General features: G+C 38.9%; 1 protein-coding gene across 4 annotated transcripts in view; it reads left to right on the top strand.

Annotated features, from left to right (window-relative positions):
- Positions 1-22,925, top strand: part of TMEM131L (transmembrane 131 like) — a 79,500-nt gene that overhangs the window by 32,835 nt on the left and 23,740 nt on the right. For 3 of the 4 annotated variants that reach the window (XM_084204752.1, XM_084204749.1, XM_084204751.1), the window contains 14 exons: positions 1,587-1,658; positions 2,573-2,696; positions 3,730-3,846; positions 5,842-5,952; positions 11,713-11,790; positions 13,638-13,791; positions 15,626-15,684; positions 16,038-16,146; positions 17,111-17,216; positions 17,858-18,011; positions 18,643-18,813; positions 19,131-19,200; positions 21,151-21,268; positions 21,830-21,968. In XM_084204752.1, coding sequence (XP_084060878.1) covers positions 1,600-1,658; positions 2,573-2,696; positions 3,730-3,846; positions 5,842-5,952; positions 11,713-11,790; positions 13,638-13,791; positions 15,626-15,684; positions 16,038-16,146; positions 17,111-17,216; positions 17,858-18,011; positions 18,643-18,813; positions 19,131-19,200; positions 21,151-21,268; positions 21,830-21,968 — 1,569 coding nt within the window. In that variant the 5' untranslated portion in view covers positions 1,587-1,599. The remainder of the gene's footprint in view (positions 1-1,586; positions 1,659-2,572; positions 2,697-3,729; positions 3,847-5,841; positions 5,953-11,712; positions 11,791-13,637; positions 13,792-15,625; positions 15,685-16,037; positions 16,147-17,110; positions 17,217-17,857; positions 18,012-18,642; positions 18,814-19,130; positions 19,201-21,150; positions 21,269-21,829; positions 21,969-22,925) is intronic. The other variant, XM_084204750.1, reaches the window with a different exon arrangement.

The following is a 22,925-nucleotide window of genomic DNA, read 5'->3' as shown; positions in this document are numbered from 1 at the left end:
CTGGTGCATTTGGTACCTATTGCAAAGGGCAAGAATTGAGAGGAGAAGAGCTGATGCTGCTAGAATTGCTCAGAAGGAGGGCAAGTCTTGGAGAGCTGCTGCCAATTACATGAATTGGCAGAGAGAAGCCCTCAACTTCTTGCTGTTGTCAGGGAAGATTTTTCTGGTGAGACGAGGTATTTCAGCAGTAGCTGTAAGATGCTGTGGTGAGGCTCAAGGTCACACTGTAGTGCACTAACCAGTGGCTTAACTTTTATTCTGCTGTTCATATGTATGCATTCAATAAAAGGATCCGAGGGCCTTTAAGAAATATGCCTTCCTCAAATATCTGTGGCTTTTACTACAGTAGTAATTTTAATTTGTATGTGTTACAACAGTGCTCATACTTAACCTCTGGGTATCTACCTGAGGCTGATTTTTGGAAGGGGAAGAAAGTGCTGGTTGCTACAGTTTCTAGGAATGGAGCAAGAGTGGGCTGCTGCAGAGACGAGGCGGTTGGAAGGATGCTGTCACTAGCAGCTCCTCAGGAATGCTACTTGGATATATTGCATTCTGCCTGCTACACTAGTGAGAGAATTTTCTCCATCCTATGATTCTATGGTTTCATAAAAGTTGTGGGTTTTCATAATAATAAGTATTATTTTTCCTTACTGGTAATAAATTATGATGTCTGTTGCTTTGGAATATAACAGCAGGATTATGTACACAGTAAGAGATATTAAAGGTGTAATGTCACAGAGCTACATTTTAAATTTGGGAACCAATTGACTGTACTACCACAAATTATGCAAAGCAGCTGGATACCTAATGAGACCACACTCCATCTCTCTCCCTTCTTGGACTCATCCTTGCTAGGATGCTTATTAGCATCATCCAGTAAAGATTAAACTGGTTCTGGCTATTCAACATGCAGACTGCTTCTGGGGAAGCTTTTAACAGAGGGGCGCTGGCTATGCAGTTAAAATAAACAAATGCTGGGCTTGTTTTTCATCACTGTGGTTTTTGGGACTTGTGGAAGACAAGTTTTAATTGAGAAAATGGTGAAGATATAATGGAATTTCTGTTACAGGGTATTGAGTAATGTTGAAATAAGCTAAAAATGTCGTATAACTGATAGGAACTTTACTGTGACTTTTTGTAGGGCAAAGGAAAGATGATGATGTATGTGCTTCACAGTATTTTTTATTCTCTTCTGCATAGAAGAAGCAAGCTGGCTTTTTCATTACAGCCAGAGCTATATAAGCACTTCTTTTGATCTCTGTTTTTGCCCAAGCTGCTATTTACTTCTCTGCCTCTGCATCTCTCAGATGTACTCGTGCCAGTGCTTGCATAGATATTTAATTGGCGAGTAATCTACTCCGTGCTGACGTAATTTTCATTCCTCAGGATTTTCCCAGTTGTTTTCCCTCTGCAGTCCACTGCACAGCCCCATAAACAGGTGTGCCAGCATGACTGTGGAGACCTGTGCAAGGAAGGAAGCCTCAGAATAGAAAGAGTTAAGAGCCTGCAATGTATCTTCCTTCTCTGCAGATTGTAGCATCATGCCCCCTAAATATTAATTGTGGCTTCTTTTTCCTTCTTTTCAGCTTCTCAGCAAAAATGCCTCCAAATGGGAAGGCCTTACATTTTCACCCATCAGTTCTGCATTTTGGAATGCAGTGAGTATCTTACATGATTGTTATTTTGGTAAATAATGAAGTGTGGAGGAACAGCTACACTGGGCTCCATTTGGGTAAAAAGCATTAGCTGGGATCATGCCATCATCTGAAAAATAGAGAAGTAGTAAGTAATTGCTACAGAGCTGGAAGTGCATTTCGTGCCTTGCAATGATTTGTAAGTTAAAGTCAACATAGTTCTGAGAAGGAGGAAAAGCTAATAGGGAATATAATACATTCTGGGTGTGCATTTCAGGTGATTCTGCATGGATGTCAAGTAATTGCTTCATGCTGGTTGTTCATTTTTAAAAGATTGCCTTTCTACTGGAGGAATAGCTTGTTGTTTCTTTTAAATTCTGATAACAAAATCCAAAGTCCCAAGCAAAACATACTGGTAGAATAAATGAGGTTTTTCTTAGTTTTCTTTTAAGAAAACTTAAAAAATTGTAAGTGATAATGAGCCTTTGATCTCTCAGTAACCCAAAAGAAACACAGTTTCCTTGTGAGTTGAAGGAATATTTCAGAGGATACACTGCAGGAATGTCTAAGTTGTTGAGGTTTAGGGTGTACTAGCTAAAGCAAAAGCCTCAAGAGAATCATTGCTTTAGCTGACAAAACAAGACTTCAGTTATTTAAATATTTTTATCCAAAACTTTGTGCTTTGCAAGGGTTATTTTTTTTCTAACTCCTAGTTACTCCAGTGAGTTTTGGCCAAGTGTACCTCACATCCCAGTGTTACATATTTGCCTTTGTATACTAAAGGCAAAATTTGTTTGGTGTGTTTCCAGAGATTAATTACAAGTAGGTAATTGTTGCAGGTGAAGTGTTTTAGGGTGATTTGTGTTGCTTCTTTCATGTATTGCCTGTGCTTATAAAGTGAATAATTTATTTCTCTTTTTTTTTCCCCCCTGCTTTAGGTTACTGGGGTTACCCAGAGCTAAAATGCTGCATGCCTACAACCCTAGTAGAGATAGAGATGTTGTAGTCAATTCAGTGTTTACAGCTACTAGACAGTTTCATGTGTCTCCTGCTCATAGCCGGGTGAGTGTTGATGTACTTTTGGAAAGTATGTAATGGCCAAGTGCCAAGCCTTCCTGCTTCCTTTAGCATAAGCTTTTCACTCTGTGTTTTTGTGCTTTTTTGTAGGACCTCCAACTCTTTTTCTGTTTTGCTAGTAGTTTTTTTGTTCACTTCTACTGAGACTTATTTGGGAGAAACCATCCAAAACCTACAGGAGAAAATGTGTTTGACAGTAACAGAGGAGGAGAAGAATTTTTCAGTGTTAGAGAGGCTGTTTAAATCACAGTCTGCTTTAAGCAGCATTATGCAGTAATCCACAGGCATGTGGGTGTTCTACGGCCCTGAATTTTCAGTCTTTTGAATGGTCTTGCATATTCGTCAGAAAAACCTGCAGTGAAATGTTTTATGTATTTTGTATTGCAGTTATGGGCATAATTGCCTTTATGATCTAAGACCATTATTTCAACTCTGATTTTTTTAACAATATAATGCATGTTAAGAATGAATTGCTGTGATCTCAGTTGGATGAAGCCCAGTTTTTATCCTCTGCTGATGTGCAAAGGGGTTTTATTATGTTTTCATCTGATTTTTGCTATTGCTGAATGGGTATTACTGTGCAGACATAAATGTCATTGTTATTCAATAGTTACTGAGAGTGTTGCCTAAGTTCAGCTTGGCTGATTTGCCTGTGTATCACAGGGGCACTGATTCACTTTGCAATAGCCATCTCTCTCTGTGTGGGGAAGTGTCTCTGTGCACTCACAGGCTGCCCGTGCTGCATTAATATCTTATCCAAAAAGAAGCCTTGGCTGGTGAGGCCCCATGCTAGCTGAGAAACTCCAGCCATAACTTGGCAAGCTGCTGTGTGATCTCAGCTCTTTGCAGTAAGAGTTGAGAGTTGTGCACAGATGAAACTTTTCAGTGCTGAGGTTCTGCTTAGTGGGATTTACAGACGGGGATGTATATGTGGAAGTGTCCTCTGGGCCTCTGTGACTGAGTGAGGAGTGTGTGATCACTGGCACCAAGCAAACAAGCTTCTTTGTGGTCTCTGCAGGTGATTCCAGCCATGGGAAAGATATCTTTCAGAGTACTCTTCCTGCCCACAGAAGAAGGCAGTATTGAAAGCTCATTATTTATAAATACCTCATCTCATGGAGTTCTTTCATATCAGGTAACTGCTCTTATTTTCCACATCAGGGAACTACTCTTATTTTTAGCTTGGATTTTCTTGTGTTTTAAAAATCAGTTTTCATGATTTTAGGGACTTTGAAAATTCATTGAATTCCTGATACAGGTCGGGTGGGGTAATGTTACCAATTCATCCCTTTTACCAGACTGTGCTAGTGTCATGATCACATACATGTATATGGTTACACTTACTGCTGTTAGTGGGGCTAGTTCTGGTAGTAAAACCAAGTGTATTTGGATGTGTGTGCTTAAAAGACCATGGTCTAATTAGTTTCATATATTAGTGTAATCTAGACTGCACTGTGCTGGAATGCATTTGTTGGGAAAAGCCCACTAGGAAATATTTTAGGTGGTTTTCAGCTACTCTGCAGGATTTTATGTAAACACATTGGGAATGTAGCACTGGGTTGGAGGTTTAGGCCCATAAAACATGAAAGACGAGGTAATGGTTGTGCCTTAAAGCTGTCTGTTTTCTGAATAACTGGTGAATTTAAGCAGGTCTTTAGCTTTTAAATTTTTTTCTATGGACACTATATACTCCAAATTCTTGGCTTTTATTATTTTGACAAAGAAAAATCTTAACTCTGAATTTAGTGATTTAAAGAGTAACAGCTTTAATCAATCATCAAACTATTTCATTCCTATACTTTGATCTTGTGCTGTAAAGCAAAGCTCCTTAAATAAAAGCTTAGGTAAGTTCAGTTGGAGTACATGGGATTTTAATACAAATGTTGCATTTATCTAGTATTTGTTAGAGGTAATGCCACACTTGGCAGGAACATATAATCAAGGATGAGGAAAAAGTGCATTATGGAGTGATTAACCTTTTCTTTTTGACATCTCACCCTTCCCCGTGCCCTTAATTTACTGCCCAGTCAGCTCAGCCTTTCATCAACAAGTTGCAGGGAAGCAGTTGTCAGTGCCACCTCAAAATCAGTTTGTTTCCTGTTGGACTGCTGCAAAAATCAGTAGCAGACTGGTTTGCATGGACATTTTCACCAGCCACCTGAGACAGAGGAAGTAGCTGTCCATGTTTTCAGCTCACATTAGGTTTAGGAGTTTCAAAAAGGAGGCGTGTTTGATGCACAGTTACAGTGCTCTTGAGAGCCCCAAAGCCTTGAAACATCTGATGTTTCTAATGCATTTGTTTGAGAGTATGTTCAGAAGAATCACCTAAATGGAGATAAGGCAACATTGTATTATAAATACCTCAACTAAAAAAAAAAAGGCATATTCCCTTTGTTTTGGTATTTTCTATCTGTAGTCAGAGATCTTCAGTGAGCATAGAATGCATTTTGTTATCCTCTTAATTAAAAATATGTGGATTTTTCCTCTTAAAAAACAATTAAACTTTGCATACAAGTGAAAAGCCCAAAGTAATTTTAGTTTGCCTCTGATGATCCCCTGCCTCCTTGATCTCTATGGCCTCCAAACTCCTCAGTTGTTGTGCACCTACTTGTCAATAAACTAATCTTGGTGGAACAAAATATAAATGCAGTAGAGCCATCCAAATTACAAATCTTATCATGTTCTGAAAACTGCAGTCTTTAAAAACCAAAATAAGAGAAAATATTTTACTAAATTTTTAAGGCAGAGCCATTGAATTTAATATTCAGTGGGACTAGTAACAAAGTTTTCTCAGAAATTACTGCTTTCCTAAATAGTGATACGTGTATTGTAGTTGCCTGCAGAATGGTAGGAGAATATAGATACTTTGTTTTTGAGATAACCTGATGCTCTCCTGGTGAGTGCTTTGTTTTGTCTTTATAATAGTGCCTGAATGAGTGATGATTCTTAAGTGCCATTTATGTCTATTATAACTTTCTACATTGGAACTTTATTGTCTTTTAAAAGAATTTAATGTGAAAAAAACGATTTGTTTTTTGGGAAGATTGTTGTTATTAGCAGTGGGGTTTTGGAAGCTGCTGTTATGACTGAAATTCTAGATATTGATGTCATGACCTTTTTTTAATGCCAGGTTTTTGGAACAGGAAGTCTGATGTCTTCTCCAGAAGAACCTAAAGTGCAGCTAGCAAATGCCTACTTACTGCTTCCACACATTCAGAACATCCAGGCATCACACACACTGGTACAGTATATATTTCAAGGGGAGAAACCTAAGTCTGTTTACCACAAAAGATTTTTGACCTCAGGTTGTGAGGATGCGAGGAACATGAGCAAAAAATATGAGTACCAGTGACTGCAGGAGAGAGATTGTAAGATGCAGGGTTACTGTGATCAGCTGCTTTTATGAGACAGTCTTTGGCATTTAAACTATTCACACTTGTTCTTCTTCATGCCCCTGTGGTGGGGTGCTGGCAAAACTATTTGTGAGGCTCTGCTCTGACTGAACTGGAGAATTGGTCTGCCCTAAACAAAAAAATAAACTTTACACTATAAAATTGAGAAGGGCAGGAAGCTGTATTGGTTTGTTCTGTTTTTTACTTCTGGCCAGTTCCCCATGCGAGATTTCAGCAGGGTTGCACCAAAAATTAGCCACAGTTAAAAAGCATGGCATGCTGCATGGATGAGACTGGGAGCTGGGAGTCAGGCTGCAGCATCCCCTCCTGCCCCTGTCAGTGCTGAAGATACCAGCTTTGCTCACTGGGAGCAAAAGAGCTCTGGAGAACACAGCCAGCTGAATTTATAAGGCGTAAATACCGGAGTTGAAAGAAGTTTAATGATTTCTGTCATTTGGTTGCAGTTGCAGATATTTTCATAGTCTTCCAGTCCATACAGAATCTCTCAATGAATAGCTAATCTGAAAAACTGATCTTTCAGATTTCCTGTTGTATTATACACAGACATTGTTTTTCCAAAAACATACTTAGAATACCTTAGCATGTAACAAAATTTAATACTTTATCTAAATGTAAGCTGTGTTAATTGCCTTTGTGATGCCTTCTGTTCTGAGTAAAATTACCAGCATAGATTGTATTTTTCAATCTGCTGTGTATGTCTTAGGTCAATCTTACCTCTATCCAATGCACAATTTCCTTCTCTCCCTTTCTTTTCTTCCATACCAGTCTCTTCCCTGTAGTCACATAGTTGTGCTTGCTTGTGAACAGACAAAAACACACTCTTGGAAAGGAAGCAAAAATCTGCAGGTTTTATAATTTGGGGTGCTAGAGGTAGAACTGAGAAGGGGTTTTTTGATGCTGTTAATGTCTACATCTTCATATCTAGCTCCATGGGTTGTTGTCAGGTAGAATCTGAAAGTTGCATACATGCTTTTTTACAGTTCATTCTGAATTCCTGAGTGGAGGAGCTTAGGGGTACATTTCAGTTTTCCTCACTGTAGAGTGACAAACATTATCCTGTGTTTTATTTGTATGGAGTACAAGTTTGAGGTCATGTTTTGCAGTGCAGCATGGTACCACCTGGCAGTAATCTTGTAGGACACGAGGTGGGAGAGACTGTTGACTCAATTCTCCAAGCTCTGGGTGTAGTTTTTCTGTGCTATATTGTAATTAAGGTAACAATCTTCACTGCATGTTATCAATTTGAGCAGGAGTGGGATGGGCTCCTCAGCTGTTGAAGATGATAGACAAATCTAAATATTGGAGAGGAGTTTATGGTTTGAGTTTGGGTTCCTCTCAGAAGCATGTTTCTCTACAGCTAGCTGTCCTCTCCAGAAGTGCCTTCTTCAATTAATCTTCCTTACATTCTGATCCAGATCTCATTTAAAAAATGGTATCATTCTGCTTTGTCCAGTTTATATTTAAGCTCAGAAGATGTAGAAGGAAGAGAGGTTGATGAGGTTTGAGTGAGTGACTACACAAGGGCAAGCTGAAGGATATATAACTGTTACACATAGAATGGAATCTTTTAGTGAAAAAGCATTTAAAACAAACCAGTCATACTCAGTCACATGCACATTTCTTTTCCCCTGTTTATTTTTAACTGACATAAAATATCTATTTTAATAAATTCAGGATAGCATAAGCATAATTTGCATATCCCTTTTCAGCTTGGGATGATTGAGTTCTAACCTTGGGTGACAGCTTTTAGTTTGAAACATGGATGGTGTCCTTACCTCTGAAGTCCACTGATACTGCTTGGAAACCTCAGACAGAGAGCTCCATGCTGTGTGTCTAATTTTTGCTTTCTGTTTTAAAGGCAGTTATGTTTAAACTGTTCAGTAATACTGACATCCTTGGTCAACAAGGCCAAAAAATCTTTGACATCATTTAGTCCCATCATTTAGTGCTAGGTAAAGTGACTTACCTGAATTGCTGGAGGCCTTGTTACCCCAAATACTTACTACTGATGGCTGGAAACCTACGCCTGACTTCCAATTTAAATTGCTTTGTGGCCATTTTATATATTGAGATGCACATTTCATTTAGGTAACTCTTCCTGCTTCTGACACAAAGTCAGAAGCATTTGTAGGTGGCATCAGAACTTTCAGCTTTCACTTTGCCAAGCTGAAGTGTCCATGCTCTGTAGTATCTTTGGTAATGGGCTGTCCATTTTTCACCAAATTGACCACCCCTTTTGTAGCTTCTTCAATTTGAAACAATTTATCTTGAAGGTCAAGGCCAGAATTGTAAATAGGGGTATGGGCAAAATTCTGCCACTATAGGCTATTTGTGTTGGAAATAGAACATATACCTGGGGATTATAGATGGAAATTTATGGTAGTGTTTCCATTGGAAGTACAATATGCAACAGGTTTGTGTTTGAATTTTTTGTTGAAAATGAGCTCCCCTGGACTTTGTGTGTTGTTTTTATCTTTCAATGGGCAAAGCACAAAGGCCTTTCTTTTTTCTTCTTCGTTCCCATGTGTTTTTAAGCAGAAACTTTTGTGCTTAATAAGAAAAGAAAAAAGCAAACTTGCCTTTCGTACTGTTGAATGTCTCCATCTTTCTGTTACCCTTTTTAACGTTTCAGCTTTTGAAGGGTTGGGATTGGCATGCTCTGCCTGTGCTCCTGGATCCCAGGATTTCTGGGTTTGTGGCTCACTTGTTGGGAGGAAAGAAGAGCAGTGTCCCACACTGTGAATTCATTGTACATCCACGTGGCCACTCAGCAGTGGCTAGTTAACACTAAGCCGTAACAGATGGTGCAGCCCATATAGGTCATTGTTGTTTACCCAGCCTCTGGGTGTAGTCTTTGCTATAGTTGCCTGGTTTTTGGCATTGTTTAGTGTTTGGGCAGCACTAGGAGGGCAGCTGCATCACTGCCTTGCTGTGTTCAGGATGGTGGAAATGTCAGAGGAGTGGCTTGCAGGGTGGAGGGTCTTACTGTAGGAGACACAGAGATACTGCTTTGCTGACTTCCCAGAGGAGTTCAAAGTTTATGAACTGACAGCTTGGGAGACACTGCAAGTACTGGCAGAAATGTAACCCTCCTTAAGCTATGTTTTGCTCTGATGGACAGAGGATCATAGAAGCAAACATGTCCAAGTGTGGTGCTTGGGTGTGGAGAGGGAGGGAAGGAAGGAAGGCAGTAGAGCTTTCTTGGTGTGCTATCCTGATAACTGCCTGCAGAAAATTGATGAAACTCTGCTGAATCATTATTACAGAAACAGCTTATTAATACCATTCAGAGTGGAAACACCACTTTAGGAACAGGGACTGTCCAGGACAGGGACTTTGAGGGATCAGCCTACAGGAAGAAGAGGAGGCTTGTTCAGTGTTGTTCTTTTTCAATGATACTGTAACCAAACTCCAGGAAGTGATTTGAACTCTACAGTCCTGGTAATGATGCGAGAATATATCCAAAAATCTTTGAGAGAATTTGTGTGGCTTCTATCGGTTGTCTCTGCTCATATAGGATTTGTGGGTGCTGAGTGTGTGTGTACGTTCAAGTACGTATGCCCAAGTACCTAATACAAAATAGAGGCACCAGGTAATTAAGTGGCAGTGCTTTGCAGAGCTCTCTCTGAGATTTCCCTGCTGTGCCTCTCCTTGTCAATTTGCCTCTGCTACAAATACTGGCTGCATAACTCAGCTCTCTGCTCTGATTCATTAGCAGTGATGTTTACAGTATAAACTGAGTGATTGCGCTGCTGAGAGATGGTCCTGGATTTGTCTGGTTGGAAACTCTGCCTCTGACAGTGTTTCCTTCTCTTTAGGGTTAACTCAGAGCCATCCTGCTGGTGCTGTAAGATGTTGGGCATGACAGTTACATATTATTGTCTGTCTTAGAAAATGCAAATCCCTTTCCTGTTCTGAAGATAGCCTCACAAAGAAATAAAAATTTCCCGTAGAAAACAGATCAACAGCAAATACACCCCAGTTGCATTTCCCCCACTCTGTACATTTGAAGCTTCAATTTTAAGGACCGCATTTCCCATGTTAGATCTCTGCGAGGTGAAGAAAAACAAAGGCTGGAAAAATATGATGCAGCTGATTTTTTTTAATAGGGATGTGGGGTCTTAAGTAACTTTAAATGACAGTGGCATTGAATAAGGGCTAACAAATCCTTATTTTAGGACCATGAAAGCAGTAGTATTTTTCAAAGAAGCAAGGGAACTCTAAGCATCAAGTTTTATCTGATCAGAAAATTACCTCCAAAGTTGTAATCTTACTGCCTTGTTAAAACTCCACTAGCAGCCATTAGGGTTTTTTTTTTCCCCCTGCTCTCACAATTTGATACAGACAAATACATCTGTAAAAAAAGAAAAGACTTTGCCGGGGTTTGAGTCCCCCAGAAAGCTGCGCTGGGGACAGTGTTTGAGTTGCCACTAACCACCTTTACAGGGGCTACGTCGCCCTCTTGTGTGAAGCCTCAGTCATTTTGGTAGGAAATCCTGTTGAATTGGGAAGGCAAATATTGGCTTCCTTTTGGCAGTACTCTTATAAAAGTGGACCCCATGAAATGCCACACATGTGCTAAATCTCTCTACTCACGTGCCCCTGCCTGTCCTATTTTTCCTGTACTAAAAAGGTATGAAATAGGGTGCTAGATACCGTCAAAAGTTTCTTCAGTTTTGCTTTTCGGCATCAAATTATTGAAATTGCTTAAAGTCAGTTTCAGCAACACCTTAAAAAACTCTGCAGATACCCTGCTCAGATATATCAGTATCACAAGAGAAACAGAGGGTGGGGGTTCTACATTAGCCTCAAAATTAGCATGACATTTGGCTGTAAGAAAGGCACTGATAGAGTGACAGGTCTGCCATTCTGATTCTGGCTTTCTTTGTTGTTTTTTTTTTTTTTTTTAAATTTAATTCAGAATCGAGATATACTGGCTGTGCAGTTTGTGCCAGTGATTTGGCAGTGCAGATTTCCAGATAGCTTTCATGAACTATACTTGGCTTTGTCAGTACTGTCGCCCCATTAGATTTATGAGTGCTTTACAAGCTGCCACAGTCAATGTCATCTTTTATTTTCTTTTCTTTTCCCATTCTAGTGAACAAAAAGGCAAAACAAGTATTTTCTGTCTGTCCATTTTGGCATGAAGCCTATGTATTAGACCACATCCAAGAAGCATTATGTTCTTGGCCTAGATACTGTATTTCAGTATCCAATCAGCAAAGAAAATACACAGAAAACAAGGAAACAAGCTTTTATATTGCACACAAAGGCCCTGTTGAATACAGGGTTTTTTTGCATAAGAAAATTTGTAAGAGCTCTCATGCAGATACTGTATAAATATTTAATAATCATGTGTAATAATAGTTTGATAACTAGGTAGATATTGATGGAGTCTTGAGATTCAGAGATTGATTACTGGACTACTGTACAGAATAATTGTGTTTATTAAAAAAATTCCTTACATTGCTGTGTTACATATATGAGGAAGGAGTCCTATTATTGTTATAAATTATAGTATATGAATTGGATTTATATAACATTTGAAGCAATGTGTTTGATGTTTTCTTCACTTTTCTTTCTTACAGACAGAAACTATGAATGCTAGTCTATTACGGGTTCGCCTTGAATGCAGTTTACCTAATGACACATATCAGCTAGTTAAGGTATGTTTTATTGTTGTTTTATATCTATGTAAGTCTTCTTATTTTAAGCCAAGCTTAGAGGGACGCTTTCCACAGCTGTAGGAGTTTTAGCAAAAATGCAGTTTTCAGTGTCTCAGTTTAAAGGGAAATTGTGCTTTTATAAAATTGTATCCTCTGATACAAATTAAATGTCACACACACCACACTAAAATCTTTAGGAGAGAAGGAGATGAAAAATTATACCCACCACCCCATAAACCCCACATAAAAACAAACCAAAACCACTCCAACAGGCTAAGCATTCTGATGTGTAGGTGTTATACTGTTGACGTGGGGCACAAAAATGATTAGATTTCTGTAATTTCTTTTCTCCAGAAACTTCTCACAAGTGTCTGGTTCTCAGTGAGAAATGATCAGTGGGCTGAGAGGCTGAAGTCTGGGCTGTTTCTCAGGGGGGTGTAAGGTGCTGGGCAGAGCTGAGGAGGGGCTAGTGTGTTAGCAGAGATGCCCCTCCAAAAGCACTGAGCCCTCAGCAGAGGAGGAGATCTCCTTGTTCTGGGCAGTGCACCCGGGTTCTCCTCCCATCTCCGTGTCCTTCTGGGGCGGCTGGGTGCTGCTCAGTGCCCATGCCGTGGGTGAGGTGCTGGCCCAGCCTCAGACCTGCACTGTGGCCGGTGGCACCTCTTTCCCTAGGAGCGACGGGGCCCAGCCTCGTAGCTGTATTCCTGTGTGGAATACGTGCTGCACATGGCGGCATTCCTGAGCCGCTTCCCTCCCCGTTTGGTTCTTGCGGTGCGCAGTGCATTGAGGGGCTTGGGGTGCACCTGAGCATTGGAGGCTGTGTGGAGTGCAGCTGTCTGCGCTCTGGTCTGAGCTTCCCTAGGGCACGCCAGCCTGTGCTCCAGTCTCCATGGCAGCCCCTTCTCCTGCTCCTGACAGCCGTTTCAAGTGCTGGGGTCTCTGATGCTGTGTGAGCTGTGTGCTGGCGTCCCATCCTCAGGTGCTTCCCCACGCCTGCTGTACTTGCTTGTGCCACTTGAGATTAGCTGGAAGGGTTCTGCTGCGCTTCTGAGAGCACTTCCCGTGCCAGCTTTCTCCTCCTAATCCCCCATCCTGAGCAAATTAGTCCTCCTCTAGTGACCTTTGTCGTTTGAATTTAGTGACCTTTGTGGTTTGATGCAGGACTAATTTATGTTGTTCACTGCTGGTTGTCTAGTTCTATTTTGCTTTGTTGGCTTTAATTTTTTTTGCAGAATGGTATCTGTGTCTTTGTAGTTGCTATGGCTTAGCTGTGTAAACAGCAGCCACTACTTACAGACGGAAACAAGGTCCTATTTGTATTTTTCTGAAGTATTCTAGCCAGACAACAGTGTTTTCTATTAAGAATTGTACATGTATGTTTGTTTTTTTAAAATTACTTCAGTGAGAAATGGAGACAAAAGCACAGGATTTGGAAAAATTAACTATAAACAGACCAGTGAACATGAACTGTCTTCCTACCATTAAGACACATGCATCAGTCTGTTTATGGCACATTTTATTGAAGGCAGAGGATTTAACAAAGGAAACTGTTTTACAGTCCCTGAGGTGAGACTGGCTAAGACAGTTTATAAATTTGCATTCGCTAAAGATTCAGTTGTTGTTTTTGTCTTTGTTTTTGCTGTGCTCTCTGTACCTGCACTGTGTTTGGTTTCTGCTGAGATTTTAGCAAAGGTCCTAATTACTTTTGTTTTGCCAGCACTTTGGTGCTGGAAATCTTGTCTCTTAGATAATAGCTTTGATTGGTTTCTCAAAGTTCCTTAGTGTAATGAATTTTTTCTCTTCTGTCCCCCATCACACACACACCATATCCCTTTGTCTCACTCCAGAGTTGCTGTTTTATGTCCGATGACCCAATGCTGCTAGAAATGAGCTTAACAGTAAGAGTGGAAAATGCCCAGCAAGATTTTGTGGAGCACAGACAATACTTACTGGAGAATCTTTTGATAGTTTATGTAGCAATGGAAAGAACAAAGACCTCAGGTAAGTCCTAAATCTACCTGTTAAGTGTAATTCAACTTGGTTTTATACATAATTTGCAATTTGACATCCTAAATTTAATCAAATTCAGTGGCAGCTGAATTTCACAAGTAAGGGAAACCAAGTAAGTTTGGTTTACAGCTTGCAGAGAATTTGTGTCAGGCAGAGTTATCATAAGCTGTTTTCTTCATACCGATAACAATTGTAAAGTTGTAAGCTACATCTCTTTCATTCTTTAGTCCCTCATGCTTAAATATTGTGGAAAGATGACATGGTCCTTTGAATTCTACAACTGCATTTCTGGTTTCCCATTAATTAAATTGACCATAATGGGATTGTGAAGGCAGAGTGGTTTATACAGTACTGGGGATAGTGGCCATTATGGAAAGTAGGGTAATGAGGTAATACAGATGTGCACATCGTTTTTTCTTGTAAGCTAGAATTCCACAGGCAAATAATCAATTCCTTGCAGTTTCTTTATGCTGCAAATCCTCTAAATCCAGGGGATTTAAAATTATTTATAGAGCCTTGCAGTCTATTAGAATAGCCTTTTTTAGACATTTCTGCCAGTTTTCCTTTCTGATTGGAGAAGGAGAAACTGCTTAAGAATCCAGATTGAAATAATATTTTTTAACATACTTGTTGAAATGGAACATGATCTTTTTGTCTTTTGAGAAATGCATTTCAAAATCTAGTCACAAAACAATAGATACAATATACACAAAACACTATCTATGAAATTCTGTTCTGTTTTCCTCGTGCCTGTTCTGTGATGTAGTATTTCAAGAGCTGAAACTGAAATACCCACTGTAAACCTAGTTTCCCTGCCAGTGAGATGCCAGGGCTTTGTTATGTTGAGTTGTGGATGTACATTTATTCTGATGCTGGTAGAAAATTGTTCCCATCTGTTCTGTCAAGGGTGCTCACTGTTAACACTTTCATGGTTAAAGTACTAGAAGTATCTTTTAGGGCTGTTTTCTGTTAAATAAAGTGCAATTATAAGTCCTGTCTGTGCCAGAGCTTGCTCCTATAAGCCTTTTGGATTAGCTGTTGGTGGGAAGTTGGCACCTAGAGCAGGACAGCAGCTAGGCAGGGTCTGCACAGGGGAACTAACCAGTTGGGAAGGCTGCAGAGGAGTATGTGCTTTAAACAGCTGTTGTTATGTGGAGATCATAATCAATACCTTGAACCCTCTTTTGGAAGCTGGCACTTGTAGTCTTGCTTTCAAGCAGCTGAGCAAAGCACACACATTATTAGAAATCGTGGCTGGTCAGGTAGGAGAATGTCCTTTCATGTCAGCCTGCAGGCACTGATTAAATACAAGTATAGGCAAGTGCAAAAACTTTAGTTACTACCTTCCTTGTGGAAGGACTTGTAGTATGGTGGTCATCTCTTATTCTGTCCTGCTGCCCTTCTTTTAGTCCCCTCCATCTTCTTACTGTCCTGTGGATGGGAACACAGCTTTGCCAGTGACCAAAGGTGGTTCCCCAACATAGCTGTACCACCTTACCAGCAGGTGAAAGCTGTTTTACCCCTGTCTTCTGTTGCTTTAGGCAATGGTGATAGGACCATTCCTGATTTGAGCCCAAAGTGCTGAATCCAGCTTTGCATGATTTCCTGGGAATGCTTGCATTTTAAAGCTTACATTTTAAAGCATTTTTACTCCTCACTCAATTGTTTGCCAGCTCAAGATGTGAACAGCTCCTCCTTTTTGCAAGGGTATCTGTCACACAAAGACTTTAAAATTTAAATTGGGATTGTTTCTCCTGTGAGTGTCTGACAAAACAAGTGTTTCTGTCCTTGGTGATCTTACCATGGTGTTCATTCTTTTGGACAGGTCATTCATCAGTAGATGTGTATATCATGCATTCTGGAAACAGCCTGGTGCATATTCAGGTAATCATGGGCTTCAGGAAGTCATAATTTAGGGTGGTGAATTTGATTAGGAATTAGCTTTCTCTAATAGCAGATTGATTTTGCTGGTGGCAAATGTCACACTTGTAAGTTTTTTTAAGTGTGCCCAAATGTCTGCTAGATCATTGAAATGACATGTTGTAGTTTAGTGATGAGTTTTTTTTAACTACGTAAGAGCTGTTAACTTGAATAAAAATTCATGTGTTGATTTAGAAGATTTGAGAAAAGGGCAGATGGTGGCATGCAAATTTGACAAGAAGATAGACTAATACAGGAGCTGCAGCACTAATAAGGGTAGTACTGCTATAAAAATAACTTGTCTTGTCTTCCTGCAGGAAATACGGCAGTTGTCACAAAAAGACACATCAGCTGTGGAGTTTGAGCCAGTACTGCTATCCTCATCGTCTAGTAACTTCACAAAAATTGCTTCTATTTCTTGTAAAGGTACAGGTTACCCATGTTTGGAGATAATATGATTAAATAGGATTTGACTGCTGAAAAAAGGGTAGTTTTTTTCAGCAGAGACCCTGAAAGATCTCAAAATCAACTTGTCTAGACTTTATTGAGAAAGAGGATGAATTCTTTTTGCTAATAGTTTCCACCCTTTTTTGTGTATATGTGGTTCTTCTTATGCTGGTTGAAGGCTCTAAGCTATACATACATGAAAACAGGGAAAAAAACAGTTGCTGAAATGTTAGCTGATTTTACAATAAGCATAATTATTGAATAGGCTTTTTCAACATCCTTTTATAGTTTATGGGATTTTTTTCTGTTTCGAATATGTTTTCTAAAAGGCTATTGTGCTTGGGTGGTCATTTTCTATGGCATTGCTTGGCAGGACCATTGCAGCGTCTTGCCTGAAACCAGACGTGTTTGTGGAAGAGCAGAGATTGGCATTTAAGCATTCCTGACTCCAGCCTGCTTCCTGTTCTGACCACTAGACTGCAGTGTACAGACTTTAAGCATTAATGAGAAAGGCTGCTTTCATAATGACATTGAGACATGTTTTTCCTAGGGAAAACATAGATGAATAAGAAGAAAGAAGGGACTATTATGTTAATTGATTCTCTTTTTCAGAGCAGTTTTTCATTTGTTAAAAGAAGGCAGTGTGCTCTGATTAGTAAGAATGCTATGCCAGTGACTGGTGGTTAAAATTGCTCAGGTTGCTCTTCACAGCCTTATTGTGTATTTTTGAAGGTGTTTAGCATTCATGAATACTCCATAAGGCAAGGTTTGAAACCTCTGAAAAGATTGAGTCTTAGGACTCAAACAATTAGATACTTTACTCGCTTGTGTGAGGATTGCACCAGCAAAGGTTCCCGTTTTTAGTGTTCTTGCAAATCTTCCCATGAAAATAATTTTGGATATGCTTCTGACTGATGTATTCCATTTGTCTGCTCTTTCCCAGCTGCATCCTGTGACACTGAAAGTCTTTATTCTGACAACGACAAGAACTATCTTTTGAAAGGCACTACAACACTCAAAGCCTGTCTTTTCTGTCCTGTGATGGAAGGGTAGGTTGACAGTGGATTTTGTTTGTTTGTTAACATTCATTGATACTATAATGAAAGTACTGTATCTTACTTTTAAGAGATGAAGTTAACTTCCTTTGTCACTCTGTGATTCCAAGGTCAGTGAAGAGGCTTCTTCCTATTGTTGCTGTCATTTGCCAGATGTCACATTTAAAGCAACAATTCTGTATTTTATCCCAAGAAGAATTTTAGGAGCCAGTAAAAAGATGTGCTTTAGCAGCTCATATCATATAAATGTGGTTTAGTCTATGATAAAATTTCCAGCACCCTTGTTAATGCAACTCAGAAGCTGGACAGTCTTAGAAAAAATGTGAAGTCTTCTCTTGCTTCAGTCATCTTTTGCCAACTTCATCCAGCCTGCTGTATCACAAAGCAATGGGCAATGTTGTACTATAGCATAACAAGAGGGGTAGATAATTTGCCTGTCTCTTTTACATGGTTCTTGTGAATTTTTACTCTCTTATGTCATTATTCCCAAATAAATAATTTTGTTCTTCTCTGGGAAAACTTAGAAGAGCCTCATCATACAAGAATGCTATATTATCTTCTCTTGTATAGACCACTTGTTGTGTACTCAAGGACAATAGCAGATGCATTTATATTTTTTATGTATTTACTTATAGGTATTTTGATGTAGATCCTTCTGCAGCACTGTTTCATATAGAGCCACATCATAATACTTCAGGATATTGGTCCATGTGGTTTACAAACAATTTTTACTTCAGCATTGAATTGAATGAGGTCTTCATAGCCAGAGAAACAGAGAACATAGTAAAGGTAAGCTTTATTTCTTCTTTGTACAATGTTTTGTATTTGATTTAAAGATATGGACCTTTGACATACAAAATAGGTTCTTTGAAGAACTCAGTGTTTTTAGAACTGGTTGGAATCCACTAAAAATAAAGGTTTATGTACATCTGTAACTATTAGGTTACTGTCTCAAGAGGCATTATTCACTGTCCAGCTTACTTCTGTATTTTTTATTGACAACTGTTCTTTCATTTGAGTTGCAGCTACAGATGCATCAAATTACAGACCATTGCTCTGTTCTCAGAATTGTTGAATGTGTGTGTTTGTGCTGTCTCTAGGATTCAGCATTTCTTCATAGTGGAAGCCTTTAGTGCATAGATGACCTTTAAAGTCAATGATTTACTGGCAAAACTGCTTGATTCAAATCAGGCAAATCTGGTTTAGGAATAAGCACATGATGTAGCCATCTAAATGGCTCTTCTTATGTTTTGATATTGGGATTTGCATAAGTGCACTGTATGGATCAGGTATGAGCACATATGACCATGTAGTAATAGCAAAAACACAAAAGAAGAGAAAGTTTGCATTTTTCAAGGTGCCACCTGTGTCAGAAAGTGCTGTACCAATTTTAATTCAGCTGTCATTTGATTCTTTTCAGATTCTGAACTTCGCTGAACCTCTGACTCTACCTCCAGGCTGCTGGAATGTTTTTTCTTTGAAGCTCAGTGTGAAAGACACTGCAACGAATGTGCTCTCTAGTATTTGTTTGTCCACAAACGTGGGAGTGATGTTTGAAATACCTCTGCAGATATATTCGACTGTGTCCAAGGTATTGTGCTCAGCTGAGTGTGTTGAATTATTTTTTTTTTTTTTTTACTGCAAACCCCAGAGCTGCAGCAGTGTCTCTCTCAGGCCAGAAATCTGTTCTTAGTCCTGAAACAAAAGCTCAGTACCAGACCACTCTGTTAGACCATTCTGACGATTGTGAGGTTAAGTCCCCAGAGTTGAACAGCAATGGGGAATTATAGTTCTCTTGGCACTTAATTCTCTTAATTCAAAATTCTTTTGTTTGACTCTATGAAATTATGCACTGAGAAACTGAAATTTGTTCTCTTGTTTTGTCATATTTTTGTTTTGCTTTTCCAGCAGGGAGATCTTAATTTTGAAGCAATTGCCCACTGTGATATTCAGTGCTACTTGGGAAAGTCTGATTCAGGTAGGCTTGTCTAAGGCTTTTTTTAGCAACTGACAGTAGTTTATAAAAATAATTATATAGCAGGACTTGTAATGAGAATGTTGAGATTGTTCATGCAGGTACTTAGTTTTACATTTGTTTAAAAACATCCACTTTTCTGGGAGTATATAAATGGCTGAGGGTACTTAGTACCCAGTGCAGTATTTAAGACATCTAGCTCCATAGCATGTGCTAAGCTATTGCTCTGTCTTGAAACTTTTTTTTTTTTAATTTTAGTATTTAAGACTCTCCTATGAATTCTCATTGATGATGTATTGCCCTTTTATTTCTTCATACATGTTTTCTTGACAGGTGTTGAAGTAGAATGGTAAAACTGTCCACTAATACAAAGTTATTAGAAAATGTGCATAACCTGGGCCCAGATCCTGGGAATTCTTTTATGAAAAACAAACAAAAAAATTTGACCAATATCTGCCTGCATCTCAAGTTAAATTTGAAGGCCTTCTCTTTGTGTCTTTCCCACAGCAATAGTTCCATCGATTTCAGCAAATGTGGTTTATCAGGCTTATAAAGCAGCATACTTTACACTGTATCATATGAAACAGAAAGAAAGGGTCTCATTTTTTCTGGAACTGAAGAATCTCTCTCCAGATACTGTAATGCTGGGAGCTATTTTAAACACCTTGCTGGCATTTGCCAAAATACAGCAAGAGGTATAACATGGCATGATAGTGCCTAAAGAATGCTGAACCTGTTAAAAGCTGGTTCAGAATAGTGGTTTTTACTCTCTGTACAGTAAGGAGTTTCAAAAGGCAGCTGGTATCATAGGCTTTAAATGTTTGAGCACACTCCTGGAAATGTTTTCAAAATGACATTTCCGAAAATGTATCTTTGTGTGAAGATATGAGGAAGGCAGTAGTAGTCAGTCAGATGTGAAAAGGAGAATTGAGGTGACATATGGAAACATGTGACTTGAACACTTACTGAGACACTTGCACGCTACAGACCATATCTTAGAAGAAAATGTTTGCTTTTTTGTTTGTTTTTTTTAATCTCACTCAATGAAGGAATATGGCTGATACAACTGAATACTTGTGGCTTACTTTATTTTCATTTTAATAATGCACATAATGAGATCTGTACTTACAGGTATTCTCCCTTCTGCTTTAGGATACTATATTTGTTAAACAGAAATGTGTAATGCATTAGCCTGAAAATACTGATTTAAAGACATTGTAGTTGGATTATTCCAACAATCACCAATCTCAATTCATTACTTTAAATATTAAGGATTGTAAAATAAAGTACATGCACTTTCAAAATAAGTATTTTTTATTTTCTTTCTAAAGAAGGTTGCTTTTCTAACTATTTTCTGCTGTATAAAAATGCTTGAACCAATATGAGTGTAACTTTCTAAAATGCACTAATCTTTAGACTGATGTAAAGCTTTGCAATTGATCTTAAGAAGAATTTGAGAAAATTATCATCATCTAGAAAAGAAGCTAAAATGAAAAGACTGTTTTTGCCAAACTGGGAATTGTTATGTTCCCTGCTGTGCCATGCTACTATATTTTTTTAACCATTATGTAGCATATTATCTTGGTACTTGACTGCCATCAGTGGGGGGTACTGTGTAGGCTACTGACAACATGGTTACTCTTCAGTGGCATCTGTTAGGAATAGCAGCAGTTAAAAGGGCTTGCTAAAGCATACACAGCCTGTGCAATGCCCATTCTCTTGTTTGCATGTACAGTTACTTTGGTTTTGCAGATGTATTTCTTTTAACAAATCTGATATGGAAAATAATATATATACCCTTGCATAGTCTCGCTTTGAAGGGGAAAAACGGGTTGCCTTTTTTGTTTTGGATCTGGATGCTTTGCAGATACTGATTACTCGTGTTCAAAAGTAGATTGATGGAAGGAGCAAACATTATCTCTGTAAAATCTGAAAAATCTATTATCCTTTCAGCAAATCTGCTTTGGCAGAAGAGTCTCTCTCTGGACCGTTCTGCCTGGGATGTGGATTCGGAGCTTGCAAGTGACCTTTATGAACGATGGCAAAAAATAAGACGTGGGGAAGCATGCAGGTCTGTACAGAATCTGTTGAGGTTCTTAATTCAAATCAGTACAGTGTTGTAAGAAAGAATATTTCTGTTCTGAAGTATTCTTAATTAGAACACAACATTCCAGGCCATTTTCTACACTTAAGTTAGTTCTCTTGAAGCACATGGAGTTTCAGAGCACCCCAGACACCCCCAGCTTTCATTTCAAGGCACTGCCAGCCACAAGTAAGCTTTTCAGACTAAAATGTAAATAATATTCTAACTCTAGTTATCTCACCAGAGCTACCTGGCATGAAAGCTGTCCAAGCATGTTTTACCAGCTCATTTATGGAGTTGCACGAGTCCTTCATCATCAGGTTGCATAGCAGTCTTCTCAGGGCTTTCATGGTTTTTAATCCCTGGCCTACATACACAGAAGTTAGCTGTTAGGCTACAGCTTTATGGACTTTATTTTGTAGAGACCATTTCCAAGGAAAGATAAGTTGATGCAATTACAGGTCCTGGCAAATAATCTTCTTGTTGTAGTTCTTTGTTTGAAAAGAAAAAAAAAGAAACTAATTAAGTTTTCTGCTTTTGCCAATAAAGCAGGAGAAGTATTGTAGGATCGGCTCGCTTTACTCAGCAGAACTCTGAAGAGGAATCCTTTGCCTTTTTCTTGCCACGGTTGACTACGGAGCCTGGCCTTACCCTCAACTTTAATGCCACAGCTGTTAAAAGTAGTATGGTGAGGATGGTTGTTACTACACTTTTTTCTGAGTTGTGTGTTTAGCTTGTTTAAATAACAAAGTCTGTGGTTAATATTTGGTGCTGCTTACATTTTCATATTGCTTATGAACTGGTGTTTTGATCGCAGTTAAGACACTAAATTTGTATTGCTTTGGCTCTTTGATAAGTTTTCTAGCTTCCTAGTTGTAATACTTTAGTACAAGGAGAAGAGCAAAGCAGTGTAGGTTTTAACCAACAATTTTTTATAGTTGTTAAACTTCCTGTGCTTTCATTGTATAAGTTACATGCTTGTGGTAAAATAATTGAACATGGTACTAGGGATAGGGTGTGTTGTCATTAGTGATGCATGTAAGGCTGTACAGGATGGCCCTCCTCATGCCACTGTCTTGTCTAACAGAAGTGCGTAAAACATTAATGAGAGATACAACACTTGCAGAGCAATGTATCTTCCAGCCACACTGACAGTTATTTCTTTCTTGTTTGTCAGATTTAGGTTTCTACTCACCTAGCCTAGGCCAGAACCAGTCATATGGAAATAGTTTTCATATGCACATATTGTGAATTACCTTAATATTCCATTTGTCCTATTTAATTGTTAGTCATTACAGAAATTTTTATAACCTGCTTGCATTCAGACTTCTCTAAGAAGGGGTGGCACCTCACTAACTTTACTTTCTTCTGTGCTAAAGCTTTGTTCACAACTGTCTGCATAAATCAAAATCCAAATGAAAGGGTTGTTTGGGGAGTGGGGGTGGTCTGTATTTTTGTACATGTGGTTCAAAATGCACTCTTAGCTGATTTTGCAAATTGTGACATTGTGGTGACGTGTCCTGCTGTTACATGCAGTCATGTGCATGTATGATTATACTGCATTGACACAAAAGATTGAAGTCCCCTGCAAATGCAGATTGTATTGCCAGTGCTGAATTATTTTACCAACCAGTTCTCAAATATG

Source organism: Fringilla coelebs (genome assembly GCF_963513975.1).
Source record: "Fringilla coelebs genome assembly, chromosome: 4".
NCBI classification, from domain to species: domain Eukaryota; kingdom Metazoa; phylum Chordata; class Aves; order Passeriformes; family Fringillidae; genus Fringilla; species Fringilla coelebs.
The sequence above is the reverse complement of the archived record's forward strand: the minus strand, read 5'-3'. Positions and strand labels throughout refer to the sequence as shown.